Consider the following 17,193-nt stretch of genomic DNA (forward strand, 5'->3'; position numbering starts at 1 on the left):
CCCGAATGAGGGGCAGCAGAGACATGAAACACGGTGGGGACCATAGAAGAGATCTGGCGACAGCTGAGTGACCGGAATTGCTTCTATTGTAAAGCCAAGTCAGCTTTACAAATGTAATGAGATTCCCAGCGGCAAAAGCCGTCGGGGTCTCTTTAAACAGGCTCGATTCTAGTGACTTACACTGTACGTCACTGGTCATGAAGGGGTAAGATTTACAAATGCAAATTAGAAGCTGACCGGTTGCCATGTACAGCCAGCTGCTCCAGATTCTGTCTGCTCTAGTCATAGTTTATTCCCCTCTATGTATTTTCCAAAAGCTGAGAACCTGTAGAATAAGAATGTGCAACTACCATCTTTTTATGTTGCATGATATTTGCACAATTGTTATTTAGAGCAAACATATATTTTCAGTAAAAAGTAATTTAATGCGCATCCCAACACATTATAATCCCTGATGAGTAGACTTCAAAAACATTCTTGGGGTCACCAATAAAAAGAGGGGGGATGAAGAAATAGGAAGAAAAACAGGTTAGACAGCACTATAGAGTAGTATATTTGTCTGAAAATGTTAAAAGTGTGCATCTGATAAACAGGACGCATTTCAACTCGCCATACAATAGATAGACATCATATACACACAAAAGCGACTGACAAACTATGTGTGCCAAATTGTAGTAAATTCGTTTTTTTATTATATTATTATATACATTATATATTATCATTATTATATTATATATATTCATTATATAAATGTCATGTTAAACTTTCGGTCTCGTAAATCAAGTCCATCCCTAATACCTCCTTGCAAGCACACTTAGAGCTGCGAACATTTCTGTCAAAAAAAAGTCATTGCTTCTCCTCTTCATGTCATTTCACAAAAGACATTCATACAAAAGAGGACTTTATAATAATATAGCTATTTTCTGTTTTGCATAATAGTGTAGGGGGAGTTAGCCTGAATGATGAGATTTTTCTAGAATGAAACAAGCTGTAACATTATTACCTCCCACCAGCTCACATTCTCCATTCAACAAGATCGCATTTACTGCTAGAAGGGCACAGACAGCATTACAAAGCAATATACTACACAGACAGAAGACCAGAGGGAGTTGTGCAATGAAAACAGCAAAATGAGAAGATTCTCTGGCATTAATAAACATGAAAGGACATGGTTTGGGAGATATGTACATCTAGATATGAAAATGAGAAATTAATTATAAGACTCCATATCAAATATCATTATCAGAAATGCAAGTATGAAATATTTATGATGCAAAAAGATGCACCAATAAACTCACCAACAGTCACTGTGAACTTGGTTGACAAGGGTTTACCTGGAACCTGCAAGACCCATTGACTAAACCTTGACCAGGCCCCACTATGTAAATGAGTGTGTGCATGATTCTCAGTCCTCTTGAGAAGAAGTGTTTGGTGAGGCTAGTTGACCACTGAGCAAGATTACTTTTTTACATTTGAAAGGTGTAGTCAACTTCAGCACTAAAAGTAGTCCAGACCTTGGTACAAAGGTCCTATATGGCAATTTAACAATATATACATAAAACATAACATGCATTCGGATGGATTGGGTGTTAAAGCACTTCATATACTCATCAGTTGTGAGTTTCAAAATGGCCAACTTGACTTCACCTTTGACATTCTGCTGGAGGATGTAGATAATTAGTGGGATCATCTTTGAGGAATAACAGGTGTTAGTATATCAGGCACTTCAGCATCAGCACACTAAACTAGATGCTTTAACTGTAATACACTACACAGTGGTACCTCGGTTCACGAACTTAATTCATTCCACGATTCTGGTCGCAAACCAAATTGGTCACGAACCAAATAAAACTGTGATCAAACCGCGATCTCTACTAGCCACAACCAGTGTCAGAGCAAGGAAGATTATGTAGTTGTCACACAGTTTGCAAACGGAAGCAACATTTTGCTGAACCGAATTGTTCGCGAACAGAAGCGTTCGTGAACCGAGGTACCACTGTAAAGTGTAACTCACCCAACACAGAAGGCACGTGTTGCCAATTTAGGGTAATGGAGCCAAGAAATCCCATCAAGTTCTACATTTAAATCTGTTTTCCTTTATAATCTTCATAGCATACAGAAATGTAAGGAGTGTTACTGCCTAACATAAACAAACATTTGAGGATGTCATTACAAGTTTTCACTTACAACCACAATGATTTAAAAAGAAAAAAAAAAATCCTTGAAAACATGTAGCTGGCACAAAGGATTGCACCCAGGGCCAGAAGTTGTCAGCTTTCCAAAAGGTCTGTAAGCACTTGTAAGTGAAAATGCACTTATAATTAGGTGCTGCGGGACATATTTTTTTATGTCTACTAATAGGTCTGCTTTAATGCTTCAGATTTCACATATACCAAAATCAAAACTGGAAAAAAATGTATGTAAAAACCAAAAGGGGTCTATTCACAAAGCTAGCCGAAGGATCAGCCGTAGCTTCGACTGATCCTTCGGTTTCGGGAGCCCTTCGGTTCTACAAAAGGGCTACTGTACGGGCTATACACTTTAGCCCGTACAGCTACTGAAGGCAGCCCAGCGGCTCAGCCGAGTCGAAGGCATATGCTTCGGCTCGACTGAGCCGAAGTGACACCCGAAGCAGCTGTCACTGATCTCAAGGCTGGCTACGCCCAGTTGTAATGACAGATCCGTGCCCCCAAATGACCTGGGAGGCTGAACTGTCATTAAACAATGACAACTGGGCGGAGCCGGCTGCGACGTCACTGTCGGCTCTGCCCAGTTGTTATTCATTGGCCGGGACCTGCTAGAGGACTCTAGCAGATCTGGCCAATAGGAAACAGTTGGGCGGAGCTAACTGTCACTGCTAGCACCGCCCAATTGTTTTTTACATTTATTTTTCCTTTAAAAAAATATTTTTCAACTTTTTTTTTTAAACTTTTTTCATTGATTTCCTATTCTGTGAATAGGGGCGAACGGCAGTGAGCTGCCAGAGCTTTGGCTCAGCCGATCCAGATGTTGGATTGGCTGAGTCGAAGTCCTTCTGCACTATGGCTCAGCCGAACAGCCGACCGGAGTGCAGCTGATGTACGGCTCATTTCAGCTGATGAACGGCTGAAATCAACCACACTGAGCCGTAGTGAAGAGCCGAACGTTGTCCGGCTCACTCCACTATGGCTCGGTTATTCACTCGGCTGCCTCCCTGACAATGTGTTGTATGCAAAGTTGCAAGCATTGTGTTGTTAACCTTAAATTGTAGGAGTAAAAACAGAATTGTTCTATATTATTCACTTGTACCTTCCACTATTACATAGCACATCAGTGGGGTGTAAGTGCTTGTGGTACTTCTATTTAAACTGCATAAAAAATGGTAGCCAAGTTACTCAAAAGCCTGCAATGCGGTGTTGGGAATACAAATGGCCACTAGATGGCAGACAGCCGGTACAAATGACAATAATGTTCCGTCTGATGCAATCTTTTGTATACCTTTTTCAACCTGTGACATACCACAATGAAACTTCAAATGTTTGTTACACACAGCGTCCTGTATTTTACAACACAACAGGCAATAGCTTGCAAACTAATAGAAAATATGATTTGACACATCTTGCTACTTGTGGAACAAATCGCACTGAATATTTTTTGGGCACATACCCAGAAAACAGGAGGGTGTTCAATCACGCACATTCTCCTGTACATCTCCAGCAGAGTCTTCAGCAGTCAACACTTTTGGGTATGTCTGGTGCCCACTGTGGTTGCTCCTTGTAGCCCCTATGTTACTAGTTTTCTAGTGATGTAGGGGCGATGAAACTACAGCATGCAGTGGGTGACACAGACATCCGACACACCCAGAAGTGTTGAATGCTATGGATTCTACTAAAGGTAATAGCTCTTGAGGAGTGTGATGTGTGGACTCGCTGCCCTCTAGAGAAGTTACTAAAGTGTTCTTTGGCAGGCAAGTTTTTTTTTGATTTTTTTTCCTGTGTCAGAGTCCCTTTTAGAATGTACTTAAGCTTTATAAATGCTGTGCAAACAATACTTTGTTAAAGAACTCCAGGCAATTTTCTTAGGGGTAGACCCACTGCAAGCTTCAAAGTTAAGTGCTTGTTTTTGTGTAGGTGCAAAAATTAAAAAAAAAAGTTATACCCAACTGGTGGTTAGACCGCACTCCACCCCTCCACACAGAGTCCTCAATCTCTTTTTCTGCAGCACCCCTGTTATGAATGAACAGGGCCTCTATACTCCTGTCCATGAACAGTAAGTGATATAGAGCATCCTGACTCGCTGTTACAGGAGGCTGAGCAGGTGATACAGGGAGGAGAGCTCAGCACGGCTGACAGCTGTCTCCTCTCCCCCTCACCGCTCTCTATGCTAAATCGGTCACAGAAGGCCGAGCTCTCCTCCCGCACCATCCTGCTTGGCCTCCTGTGACAGCTTACATCGCTCTCCTCCCTGCCCCGCTGGGCCTCCTGAACGTTTCTCTGCTCCCCGCTGGACACTGCTCTGTGTTAGAGGGAACACAGTGCAGTGCCCAGCGGGGAGAAGAGAAACCATGGATGCACTGCAATTTCGGTCGTAAAATTGTACTTTTGGCATTTTGCCCAAAGTGCCATTTTCAGCCGATCTGTTTCAGCGGCTGAAATTTCGGTTCATCCCAAATATTATATATATATATATCACACTGAAGCCTGCTGACAAGAGTAGATAGCAGAACGAGGATCTCTTCATGGTCCTGGTGTTCATTCATCGTCCACTCAGCAGTCTGGAAGAGGGTCTGTATTACTTTGTGGAGCTCCAGCCAAAACGTTTTTTTTCTAATTCTTGATGTGGCAAAGGCTTAGTATATGTGGATAGAACAGTTGCCTATGGCCACATTCTGTTAATCTCCTCACTCCACATTTGTTACTGAAACAGGCGCCCTCATTGGGAGATTTCCCTTCTACAGCTGTAAAATTGGAAACCTCCCCTCACTTTTGGTCCTGGTAACATCAAATCACAAAGAGAGTGGCAGAAGTTCTAAGACTTCCCACCACAAAACAAGAAAAATAGATGTGGCTGGGGTTGCACATTAACTGCACTGAAAAAAGTTAGGTCAAGACCTTGCTATGCTTTCTGAATGGGGTGTCTGGATTACACTAGTGGCTAAAAAGAATTAAAATGTTTTGAAAAGTTTGACAGTTCAGGGACATGCATGTGATGGAGTTTTGTGTAAATAACCTAGGTGGTGTTCTGCATTGCACTGTATATTATATTACTGCTGGGATTTGTTGTACTCCTCTATAGCTAGTGGTATTCCGCATTGCGCTGTATAATGTATTATTGCTGGGATTTGTAGTCCTCTATACAGCGCAATGCAGAATACCACCAGCTATATAGGAATAGAACAAATCACAGCAATACATTATACATACAGTGTATTATGTATAGTATACAGCGCAATGTACCATCAGCTATAGAGGAATACAAATCCCGACAATACAATATAGAGCACAATGTGTGGGAAAGTGCATGCTTACCTGAGCAGTCTTCCAGCAACCTGCTTCTGAGATCGGGCCTGTCTATCGGCGGCTGTCATCCCCCCACACCTGCACGTGAGGTGGGGAGGAGGTGCGGCGTGTGGAGCGTGAATTCGGGCGGGCTGGTCTAGCAGCGGCGAGCGTGAGGTAGGGAGGAGGTGCGGTGCGCAGCACTGGGGCCGTGAACAGGGCCAACTAATCGAAAGCCGATTTATCGATGATTGAAAAAGTTGTCAACTATCTATGTATAGATAGATCTATATCTATCTATAGATCTATCTATCTATCTAGATAGATAGATAGATAGATAACTACTGATACATTGTTGCTTAGTGTCATGTGACAGTTTCTCCAAAACAATACAGACTAATGATTTCAGGACAGTGGTGGAGCGCCAGAGCCCTGTCACAGCTGCAACCCTGATAGTTCTCGTGAAAATGCCAAGTATCGGCACTGGTATCTGAACCAGTATCTGAACATCCCTAGGTCACTATGTACTCCCCTGCCTACAGCCTCATAGCTGTATACCGGTTTTGTGTGATCATCAAAAGCACGTCTGCCTCTAATTGCTAGTCTTGCGAGATTTCTAGTTCGATTTGGTGGGATGACTACAGTGCTGCTTGCTGGAGGTATCTGCATGCTTCTGCCTCATTTGTTTTGTGGATCTGTGCTTTGTGAACCTCTAATGCTGCTTCTTTAATATTTCTCCACAAGTCATCAGATCTCTGGCCATTAGGGAGGCAATTCTGAGATGAGGAAGCAAGGGCAAGATGGCTGCCTCCACACAAACACAATTCAGAACAGGGCATGGATGGTAGGTCAGTAATAGTAAAAGATCAACCACAGTCAATACGGATGTTTCTGTTTATTTGCCCTCTGCTTGCCTTTTTGGGCACAGCTTCGGAATTTAGACATTCTTTAACCTTTTATCTCAACTATACATTTAAGATCCAAACAATAGACTTTCTCTGCAATGAGAGACACTCTCTATGCTCCCAGAGCCAATGTCCATGTGACCTTTTTTTTTTTCAGTTTTCATTTTTATTCAATTCAGGGCAAACAATAGGTATTTGTTTTGCTCAAAACTAAAGTAGAACTCCAGCCAATGTATTTTTCTAAGTTTGCAAAAGAGATACATTCTATGCCAGGTTTTTATAATAGTCACTGAGGAGATCTACCACTTGTTTGGATAAAAAGGTCTATGGTATTTCCACTCATTATAAGGAGATTTTCAAATTTCCTCCAGTTTTGTTTCTGAGGACAGGAAATGCAGAGAAATCTCACCGATAGGTAGGGATAGAGACAGCAAGAAAACCTGCCTGAATTTCTTACTCATCTACACTCTGTCCAAAATAAAGAATAACAATTTGGCTGGAGTAACACTATGTGATGCTGCAACTTGCATAATTAAATAGAAAAAAAAAGTATTACCTGCTGCTGACTTAATCCTTCTGGCATTGGAGACATGATAGCCTCTGTATGTAAGCAGTCCACATCAATGAACACATTCAATTCTTCATCTTCAAGGCAGGCAGATTTACGATCTAAAAACACAAAATCAAACAAATATGTTTGCTTTTTTTTCACTTATTAGCCATGTTAAGGGATAAAAAATATGAATAGCTTTGTCATACTATAATGTTATTTGTTCATTTTATTATTTATTGTATTATTTGCTTTAACCTCTAGGTTTATATGCTAATGTTTTACTTTGTTTTTAATTATTTGCATTAAATCTTAATTTTCTTTAAAAGAACATGCAGAATGTATACATGGCCTTGTGCTTTCAAAGCGGTGCTGGGGTTTCCGATAAGAAAATACAGCACTGCTTCTATGCTTTTAGCCAAATTGTGTTTACCACACCAGGTGTGTTCCTCCCCTGTTTTTGTTAAGCACAGCAGCTGCTCTTTGAGATTTTATCTGCTATCTAAACCTGCTCCACCAAATGGCTTCAAATGGTAAATATCAAATAATATGCAATATTTCATATTTACCTGATTAAAAACACTTTACCTGTCGGAAATTTTTATCTTTAAAATGTAAAAGTCCTTCTTAAGAACAAGAACCATGGGAGTGAGCTTGGAGCGGTGGCTACTTTACAATAGAGCTGCAGCTAACGATTATTTTCAAAATCGATTAGTTAGCCGATTATTAAGTTCGATTAATCGGTTAAAAAATTTAATACATTTTAAAAAATGGCTCCAGTGATGGACTACTAGTTTGTATTGAGATTGTAGTCCATCACAGGAGCAAGCTTGGAGCGGTGGAAGTAAAAAAGTTAAAAAAAAAGTGTGGTGTGCAATATAGTGAAATGGAAAGTGTAAAATTATACAGCAATGAATGCAGAATGGCACCGGCTATAGAGGACTACAAAACCCAGCAATGGTACATTATACAGCACAATGCAGAATACCACCAGCTATAGAGGAATACAACAAATCCCAGCAATAGTACATTATAGCTAGTGGTATTCTGCATTGCGCTGTATAATGTACTATTGATGGGTTTTGTAGTCCTCTATAGCTGGTGGTATTCAGCATTGCACCACTGTATAATGTATTATTGCTGGGATTTGTTGTACTCCTCTATGGCTGGTGGTATTCTGCATTGCGATGTATGATTGCTGGGATTTGTAGTCCTCTATACAGCGCAATGCAGAATACCACCAGCTATATAGGAGTACAACAAATCCCAGCAATACATTATACATACCGTGTATAATGTATTGCTGGGATTTGTATTCCTCTATAGCTGATGGTACATTGTGCTGTAGAGTATACAGCACAATGTACCATCAGCTACTGTATAGAGGAATACAAATCCCACTATCCCAGCATTACATTATAGAGCACCATTTGTGGGAAAGTGCAGGCTTACCTGAGCAGTCTTCCATCAACTTGCTTCTTAGATCGGGCCTGTCTATCGGCGGCTGTCATCCCCCCACACCTGCTCCTCCTTACTTCTTCTCCCCTCGTCCCTGTGCCGATCGTGGATGTGGGCGGGCGTTAAACATGAGGCGGGAAGGAGGTGCGGCGTGTGGAATGTGGATGCATGCGGGTCTGGCAGCGGCGAGCGTGAGGTGTGGAGGAGGTGCGGCGTGCAGCGTGTGTGGAGCTGTGAACAGGGGCAACTAAGTCGATTAATCGATGATTGAAAACATTTTCGATCATCGATTATAATCGATTTAGTCGATTAGTTGTTGCAGCCCTACTTTACAATACACATAATTAACATAAGGAAAAAAGTAGCCATCCTTCAGAAGGATAAACAGTGTCAGCACCAATTCAGAGATGATTTGAGGATCTACAGCTGAGTGATACACAAATAATATACAATTTTGTTAATAGTTAGGGTACTTGAATGCATTTTTAAGATTTACCTCCTGAGTTAAGTGTCATGTTAATAATATCAATGATAACGGTAGATATTTTAGTATTCTTCTTAAGAAAGACCTTTACATTTTAAAGTTTGAAATGTCTGGCAGGTAGCGAGTTTTCTGGCTAATAAAGATAATAGCAGACACCCTGTAGGGCCTGCAGTTAAGATGACCATACTACATTCCAATCTGTAAAATGTCTTTAGATTTACAAAAAACATTATTAGAGTCTACCTAAAGAATCAGTTCAATTTATAGTTAGGCAGGCCCTTGCACCTTATAGTTGTTGCAAGACCTAAAATAATTCATACAAATCGAAATGCAACAAGTTTACTCTGATTAAGGCAGAAGTTATAGTTTAGAATGACTGATAGCTCTACTATAAAGCTGCCAACAAAAATCCTGTTAACTGGATTTTTAAACAAAGCGGATGTACAAGATTTCTTCATATGACAAGTCATCTAACTGTACCATGCAAAACAAATGATTTTGTTCTGATGTAGGAACGGCCCTTCTTCACAGCAGCCTTTGTTTTTTCAAGCCCGTCTTTTGTGCCGTCTTTTGCAGCTTTCATAAGCCTCTGCATCTATAAATATAAAGCATAGAAACCAATTCTAAAAAAGAAAATAATACAACATGAAAGCACTACCAGGGTGGACTGATCATACATGGAATGGTATCTGAGAAGGACATGCTACATCACCTTGAGTTCATGTTTTTGTTTTAAATGTTGGATCTCTACTCCTCCCACTTTGTTTGCCACCAAATCTTTCATCTTTTTCTCGTAGTGTTGTTTTATACGTGTTAAGTCCTGAGAAAGCTATATGGAAAAATATAGCATGCCTTCATGAATAAAAATGTAAGATATTTTATCTAATAAAATACTGTTTTGGTCTGTTCTACAATTCTACCATTCAAATGAAAATTATACAAGCTTTCAAAAGAGTATAGGCACAACAATCCACGGTGACTTCAAAATATAGTGAAGGATTTTGTTTTTCAGAATTACAAATAAGATGCTGCTACATACATTCCATAGAGATATATCTATGCATTCATTCATACATGTATCCATGTGTGTAATGCTATCAAGAGTAAACCAGAAGGTGGTTAATCATCCTCAACTCTGTGGCCCCATTCAACCATTTAGCAGGAATCCCAGCTCACTTTGTCTATTGTCAAGTGGCAGGCTCATAGATAAGTATGGGCAATTTTTAACTGTAAATTAAAAGTTAAATAAAGATAGCCAAACTGGAAGGCCAAGGTGTGGGACTTCTAAAAGGCAGACCAACAGAATGGGGGAGTAGAAGTAAGAATATTCTACCACTTCTATATTCCGTTCTCTTCACCTTATTCCACTCTTTGGATTTACTGGTCTCTAAAGTTGGCCTCCAGGCAAACATACAAACACAAATGCATTCAGATATTTATTCATTTAAAATAACATTAAATATACATTATTTTCTTATTATTTTCTTGCATCTTTTGTTACATTCTTTGTAATTACCGAACACCAATGACATCCCTTCCATCTTATATTTTTTAAATGCCACTCTCTTGTCCTTGCGTTACCAATCTATTTATCTATACCGGCTTAGTTTTTGATATTTTAATGTTGTTCCCCAATGGTATACACTTGTTAATAGCCTTATGTAATGTGTTCTTAAAACATTCCCACTTCTGGTCAGTGCTCAGTTTCTGAAATACATTTTCCCATTTGATTTCACCCATGAGCTGGCGCAGCTTATCAAAGTTAGCCTTCCTGAAGTTAAGGGTTTTTGTCCGACCAGCCATCTTCCAATTTCTATACCCAATATTGAAGGTAATCACATAGTGATCACTGTTACCCAGTGTCTCCCCAATTGCAATATCCTCAATTAACTCCCCATTATTAGAAATTATAAAATCTAGGATTGCATTTTTCCTAGTAGGGACCTCCACCATCTTATCCATGAAGTTGTCTCGCAACATGTTCAGAAAACGGGCCGCCTTTGTCGAATGGGATATTCCGCTTGCCCAGTTTATGTCTGGATAATTGAAGTCACCCATAACGATGACATTACCCTGCTTCCAAGCTGTTTCTATCTGGCAGTGTAGCTGTGCCTCCTCCTCCCCCCCTATAGCTGGAGGTTTATAACAGACACCCACAATAAGTTTACGGCTAGTCTCCGACCTGTCAAGTTCTAGCTACAGGGATTCCACGTCTTCCCCGCCATTTAACGCAATGTCATCCCTTATGTGCACCCTTAAATTATTTTTAACATAAATACAACCCCACCCCCTTCTCCCACACCTGTCCCTCCTGAACACCTTGTACCCTTCTATGTTAGTGGCCCAGTCATGTGTGTTATCTAGCCAGGTTTCCGTTATTCCCACTATATCAAAGTTTTTTTCAAGTAACATAATTTCTAGCTCTTCTACTTTATTTGCTAGGCTTCTAGCATTGGTGTACATACATTTAATTTTTGACCTACTTTTGGAATACAAAATATTATCCGGCTCTCTGCTACGTTTTTTATTTTGCCTAGCTATAGGTGGATCATTTCTAATATGTTTGACTTCGCCCATACAATTTGCCGTGTTAGCTGCATTATTTGTATTGATTTTGTTGTTGAACTTCTTTTTATTGTTATTGACTGGAGTGAGCCCCCCGTTATCTCCTGTATTCCTCCTTTTCGTATTTTTTTTCCCCGTGAATAAATAATACATTTTTGTTAATAGTTAAGAAACTTGAATGTATTTTTAAGATTTAACACCTGAGTTTAGTGTCACTTCAAAGCGGAAGTAAACCCATCACAGCAGTCTGACCCCACAAAAACAGACACAAATTCTCAAAATGTTAACATTTTCTTACTAAACACCCAAGGTATCCTTAAGGCGATACATACTGTGATATTGTTAAGGGGCGTTTCTCCATGCTACTGCTGAAGTGTGTGCTATCTTTGTTAGTTTCTTGCATTCCCTATTCTTTCATCTCCTTTCACTCTCAACGCACATCATATAGGAAGCAGATCAAAGATTTCAGGAAGAGGAGGAATCACGAGATCCATCTCCAACAAGGCACTTGAACTCACAATTCCTTCTTTTCCTGAAACCTAAGCTAGACGTCTATATGCTGCTCTGCATATCCATGCTCTAGAGAGGCAGAGACAGCTGTCAATAAGGCAGCAGGCCGGATCCCGACAATATTGTCGGGATCTTTCCTGGTCATAGCACAGCTCTGCGTTGTCAGCATATAGCAGGCAATAGCCGGCTATATGCAGAGTTTTGGGTCACAGGAGGACATTAGTAAATGTCCTCCTGTGACCCTGAAGTAAATCTATGGCAGAAAAAGTTTGGTCCATAGTTCTCTTTTAAGTTGAAATGCGTGTTTACTTTAACTTTAGGGTAAACTTTTCACACACCAGGGCAATATGGCGATAAGAAAAAAAAAATCATAACCATTGCTTACTTTTAATTAAAATCATGTTTAAGAACTGTCTGGAGATTCAAAGATATAAGCAGCTGAAGTTACATGCAAATTTAGATATACATGGCTGGCTTGGTCATGCCCCTTCCCAGGACACATTAAAGATGCAGAAATTGATGGATGAAACCACAGCGTGCAGCAAGTGACTCACATAATGGTGTCAAATGCTGAAGAATTTTCAGCCACCATAGCTTTCCAAGAGATTAATATACAGTACTTGTCCTGCTGCTTGTACCTGGATTTTTAAAGTCCATTTATTTTACAGACTGCTCTTGTTTGATCATTTTTGGCATGGCAACAGAGTAGCTTTAAAAAAAGGGATTAAGCCCAGTAGCATACCTATACCATGACAGGAGCAGTGCATGTTACAAAATCCCTTTACCTCCTTGAAAAAGATAAAAAGCTAAAGCGATCTGTTTTTTTTTTTCTTTTAATAATGGAAAAAGTTTGTGAATCAGTCTAATACACAGTTGCTTTACCTGACACGGGATCTATAATTCTTTTTGGCCGGTCCTGTAACTCACATACACCTTTGCCACAATGCACAGCCATGAAGATGACTCCAATATCTCCCAGTGCAGCTTTGCAGCTGTCCAAAGAGCAGGCTGGACATAGAGATGTTACAAATGAAGATGCAAAGCTGAATCAGGAAATAAAGGCACACCGTTTGGCAATGGTATGCAAATGCCACACCAAGGTGAAAAGGAGTGCAAATATTTGGGCAGGGTAAACAGTTAAATTCTATGCATTTCAACTATCGGTTAAAAAAAAACGTCTAAAACCTTTCCCACTTTGCTGAATCAAGCAATATTCCATTTTATCACCCTAAATATGCCATCCACCAAGTAAAATGTAATATATCATAGCTTGTATTCATTGATATAGGGATACAGAGATAAACAGAGGATATTTTTAAGAGTGTTAGATGATCAGTAAGCAGCTATACACATGTAACACAGACAAAACAAAACAGTGAAAATGACAATTGTTTTCTAGCAAGGGTTTTGACCAAATAATCAAAGGACCCACAGATTGTATGGTTATATGGTGTATGAATAGAAGATGAAATAAAAGCACTGTGAAAAGACAGAATGACAGAAGTGTGCAGATTCACAAGGACAAGTAGATAGCATGGTAACTAAAAAAAGAGTATTAATAATTTTAAAGAAAAGCGAATAATAAAATAAAATGATCAAAGTCGAATGATTTCTTAAGAAAAAACCTAAAGGCTGTGGTTTCACTGAAAATAATACCACCTTTATAAGAAAAATATATTATTTTGAAAAGAAAGCCATTTAAACAATATTAAAAGAGAACTATGCCCCAACCTTTTTTGGCCATAGTTCTCTTTAGGAAGGACATACTATTGTCCTCCTGTGACCCAAAAGTCAGCATATAGCATCTTCCCCTCCTCTTCCTCTTTCTATAGGGGTCCCCCAAGGCTCTAATCCTGTATAATAATAATAATAGCAGACTATTGCATGCTGCGGACATACTATTGTCCTCCTGTGACCCAAAAGTCAGCATATAGCAGACTATTGCATGCTGTATGCCGACAGCGCAGAGCTGCACTGCGGCCGGGAAAGATCCCGATATTGTCAGGACCCACCCCGCTTCCTGATTGAAAGCTGGCGCTGCCTCTCTAGACGCTCACTGATCCCTGCAAGGAGAAGACCAGGAACTCAGCGATCAGCGATATGCGAGCGCTCAGTTCCCAATCAATAAAGCCGACGAGTGACAGTTTTAGTTTTAGTGTTAGACATCGGCTCTAATTATGGGGATGAGTGTATTTTACTCTCCCCATAATTCTTCTTTAACATTTCATGGCCTATAAGTAGTAAAGGATTTGGGTTTATAAAATAAAAAGAACAATCCTTCATGACCAGCCTTTATGCATCTGTGTACAAGTTTGATAGAACGGTTAGAACTCCTATCAGTTTTTCACTGCTGTCTGGGGCTTCATTAGGAGATTTTACCATAATTTCCTGTTGTGCTGATGTTTTACCACACACTAAGTATGAGGAACTCTTCAATCACAACACAGGCAGAAATAAAAAACAAATATATTTATTAGATTAGAGGAAGACTAGAACTCCTGTCAGATTTATATTTCAGTCTGTGCCCTGTTATAGATTTTTGCTCATTTCCTGCCTTGTGAAACCATTGTCAGCAGGACATCAAGTGAGGTTAAATCTTTCTAACCGAGCCCTGGAGAGCAGTTAAAACCAGAAAGGAGTTAAAATGATTTCCCTCTCTATCCAAAACAGGGAAAAGGATTTTGGCTTGATATCACTTTAAGCAAATTATTGTAAGCTGTAAGAGGGTCTGCCACTCTGCGCCAACCAGGCTCCATTGGTTCTCACATTGGTTTCAGTTCAACACTGGGTACACTTGCAGGAGAGGGGAGGGCAGAGTTGATCTCAATTATGTGCTGCTAATCTTTTGCTGTCCAATCACCAGTCTGTACTGGGTCCTTGACCAGGTAGTGGGCATATGGGTTTGCAAGGTGTTGTAAGCGGTCTTCATGCTTACAGGGAACATACACTTGGTTTTAAAATAACAGGAAAAAAAGAGAAACCTAAAAAGGTATTGTAACCTTGGAAAAATGACCATAGAAGAAAATTGGACAAACTGCTGAATGCTGAATTACTCATCTCTAACCACTGCCACTAAAAAAAGTCACTATTGCGAATAGTGTAGCCATCATGTAGCATGTCAAACAAACTGGCCAAGAAATTAAGCATATCCTGTGCTTTCCTTTAACTAAAGAAAACATCATTCCCCATTTCCCTATGTATCAGGTACAAAGATTTTCACAAAGAAGATTCTTAGAGTAAGCCAATATTTTCCTGATAGAAACAACAACTATAGCTAAATAGTGTTAGACTTACATGTCTTTTGCTGCCCCCTCGGAGGAAGGAATTTGGGACTCCATGCTTTGACTCTGAATCACTTTGATCTTCATAGCTTTCAAATTCACTAGAACTCCAGCCATAATCCAAAGAGCTGGTTCTGCCGCCTTCTCCATTTTCCACATCATCATAAATCATTTCCTCAGGATCTAAGACAGGAAGATACTGGGTTAGCCTTAGGATTAAAGCAAAATTATACAATTACAGTACATACTATACTGCTTTAATCAGTAAATAGAGTAATTCTAGGAAAGGACAGGAGGTTCTTTTGCGTGATTATAATTCCATATGCCAGCTTCAGATTGTGTTTTGTAACAAATATCTACCTTACTTTTTATGGAATCAGCACATTGAGATACATATAAAAATATCTCGTATAATTAAAAAAATGTTTCTGAGCACAGCACAGTGACAATCATATAGTAGGGTACCTGTTGCAGAGTCTGAATTCTCTCTAGGAACATCATCATAAATAACTTCATCAGGATCTAAAAAACAAATTATAATAATAAGCAATATACATATATACATACAGCCTCTATAAAAATAAAAATTCTAGTTTAGCAAATAAATGCATTGTTGAATATATGACATGGCAGTAGGTTAGTAGATTTTTTTTTTTTCTGAATGCATGCAACACACTGTAAAAGAGAACAGATCATTTGAAATTAAACTGAACAAATTTATGATAACAAAATGTAGATGTAACTTGCTGACTTTTTCCCTATATAACCCGCGTTAGATAAATTATTATAAGGCCAGACAGTATTAATTGAAAGATCATTTCCACACAAATCAAATGTCTTTGATCCTTGGTCATAAAATCTTTTTACCACCCATGACACAAACATCACAGTATCAGCTTTGCCCTTCAGCTAAGCTGTTTGTATCACAGGCCTGCGAGCTTGCTATACAGTGTATTCCTCTGGAGAACCCAATAGTAGGAGCACGATATAAAAAAAGGAAGTAGGCTCTACCTCCTCTACTCGATTCTCCATATAACCATTAAAATAACTTATTTGGGTTAGTGATTTGACTTAAAAATGCCCAGAAAACAACACGACACGGAAAATGGACACTGTCCTAGTGTTTTTTTACATTTTTGCTGAGTTAAAGTGAGTTGTTCTGGGGGCAGGGGGGAAGGTTTATGTTGTCTTTCTTGACAAAGGCAAAAACCTACTGGGGACTAAACTGATAAGAGTGAAAAACATTTTCAGTGGAGACAGTATTTTTTTATTCAGATAAAATAAATCAAATAAATGCAATGTACTTCAAGATTAATAGCAATTATGAAGTCAGCAACAGGTTAAATCAGGCATGTCTTGGTTGTAAAAGAAATACAGTATATGCCTCTTAGAAGTAGGGGAAAATATGTAATGTAATGCTGTAGACAATAAAAATATATTGAAAAGACAAGAGGAGATTAAAAATATTTACTTTCCATCCATTCTGTATTTGCTGGATCTGAAACCCATTTGGCCAATACGTCCTCTTCTTTTGATGCCTGAAAGTCCTCACTTTAGAAAAAATTAAGAACTGTAAAAGCTTTTTAATTGCATGATATTCATAAGAGGAGAAAATAGACACGTGTTAATACTTCTATAGTTCAGCTACTATTACAACAGGCCCCAAATTTTCCACTCGCCTGCTCGCATTTGGCGAGTGGAAATTCAGTCAGACTCGTGGGAGCAGCTGCTCCTGCTGGGCTCTCCGTTCTTTCAGCTGCAGCTCTTCACTGAGCTCCGGGTCAAAAAACAAAGTGATTAGTAAGGTCTGCAGCAGACCTTACTAATCACACTAGATCACCAGGGATCTGCCTGCTCGCCTCCTCCCTGCAGAAAGACAAGCAGGTGAGGGGGCTTCATTGTTTTACTTTACATGGTGGAGGGTAGGGAACAGGGGGGCTTCTTATTTTATGTGTGTGGGGGG

General features: G+C 39.6%; 1 protein-coding gene across 1 annotated transcript in view; it reads right to left on the minus strand.

The window, feature by feature from the left end:
* The window catches only part of ARHGEF10 (Rho guanine nucleotide exchange factor 10), a 143,890-nt gene that overhangs the window by 77,345 nt on the left and 49,352 nt on the right, over positions 1 to 17,193 (minus strand). Inside the window, exons 6-11 of the mRNA XM_018575060.1 lie at positions 16,702 to 16,781; positions 15,696 to 15,752; positions 15,244 to 15,413; positions 9,587 to 9,703; positions 9,355 to 9,469; positions 6,939 to 7,051 (exon numbers count right to left, since the gene is read on the minus strand). Of these exons, the coding sequence (XP_018430562.1) occupies positions 6,939 to 7,051; positions 9,355 to 9,469; positions 9,587 to 9,703; positions 15,244 to 15,413; positions 15,696 to 15,752; positions 16,702 to 16,781 (652 nt within the window). The remainder of the gene's footprint in view (positions 1 to 6,938; positions 7,052 to 9,354; positions 9,470 to 9,586; positions 9,704 to 15,243; positions 15,414 to 15,695; positions 15,753 to 16,701; positions 16,782 to 17,193) is intronic.

The sequence above is a fragment of the Nanorana parkeri genome, unplaced genomic scaffold (assembly GCF_000935625.1).
Source record: "Nanorana parkeri isolate BGI_ZX_2015 unplaced genomic scaffold, ASM93562v1 scaffold51, whole genome shotgun sequence".
Taxonomy (NCBI): Eukaryota; Metazoa; Chordata; class Amphibia; order Anura; family Dicroglossidae; genus Nanorana; species Nanorana parkeri.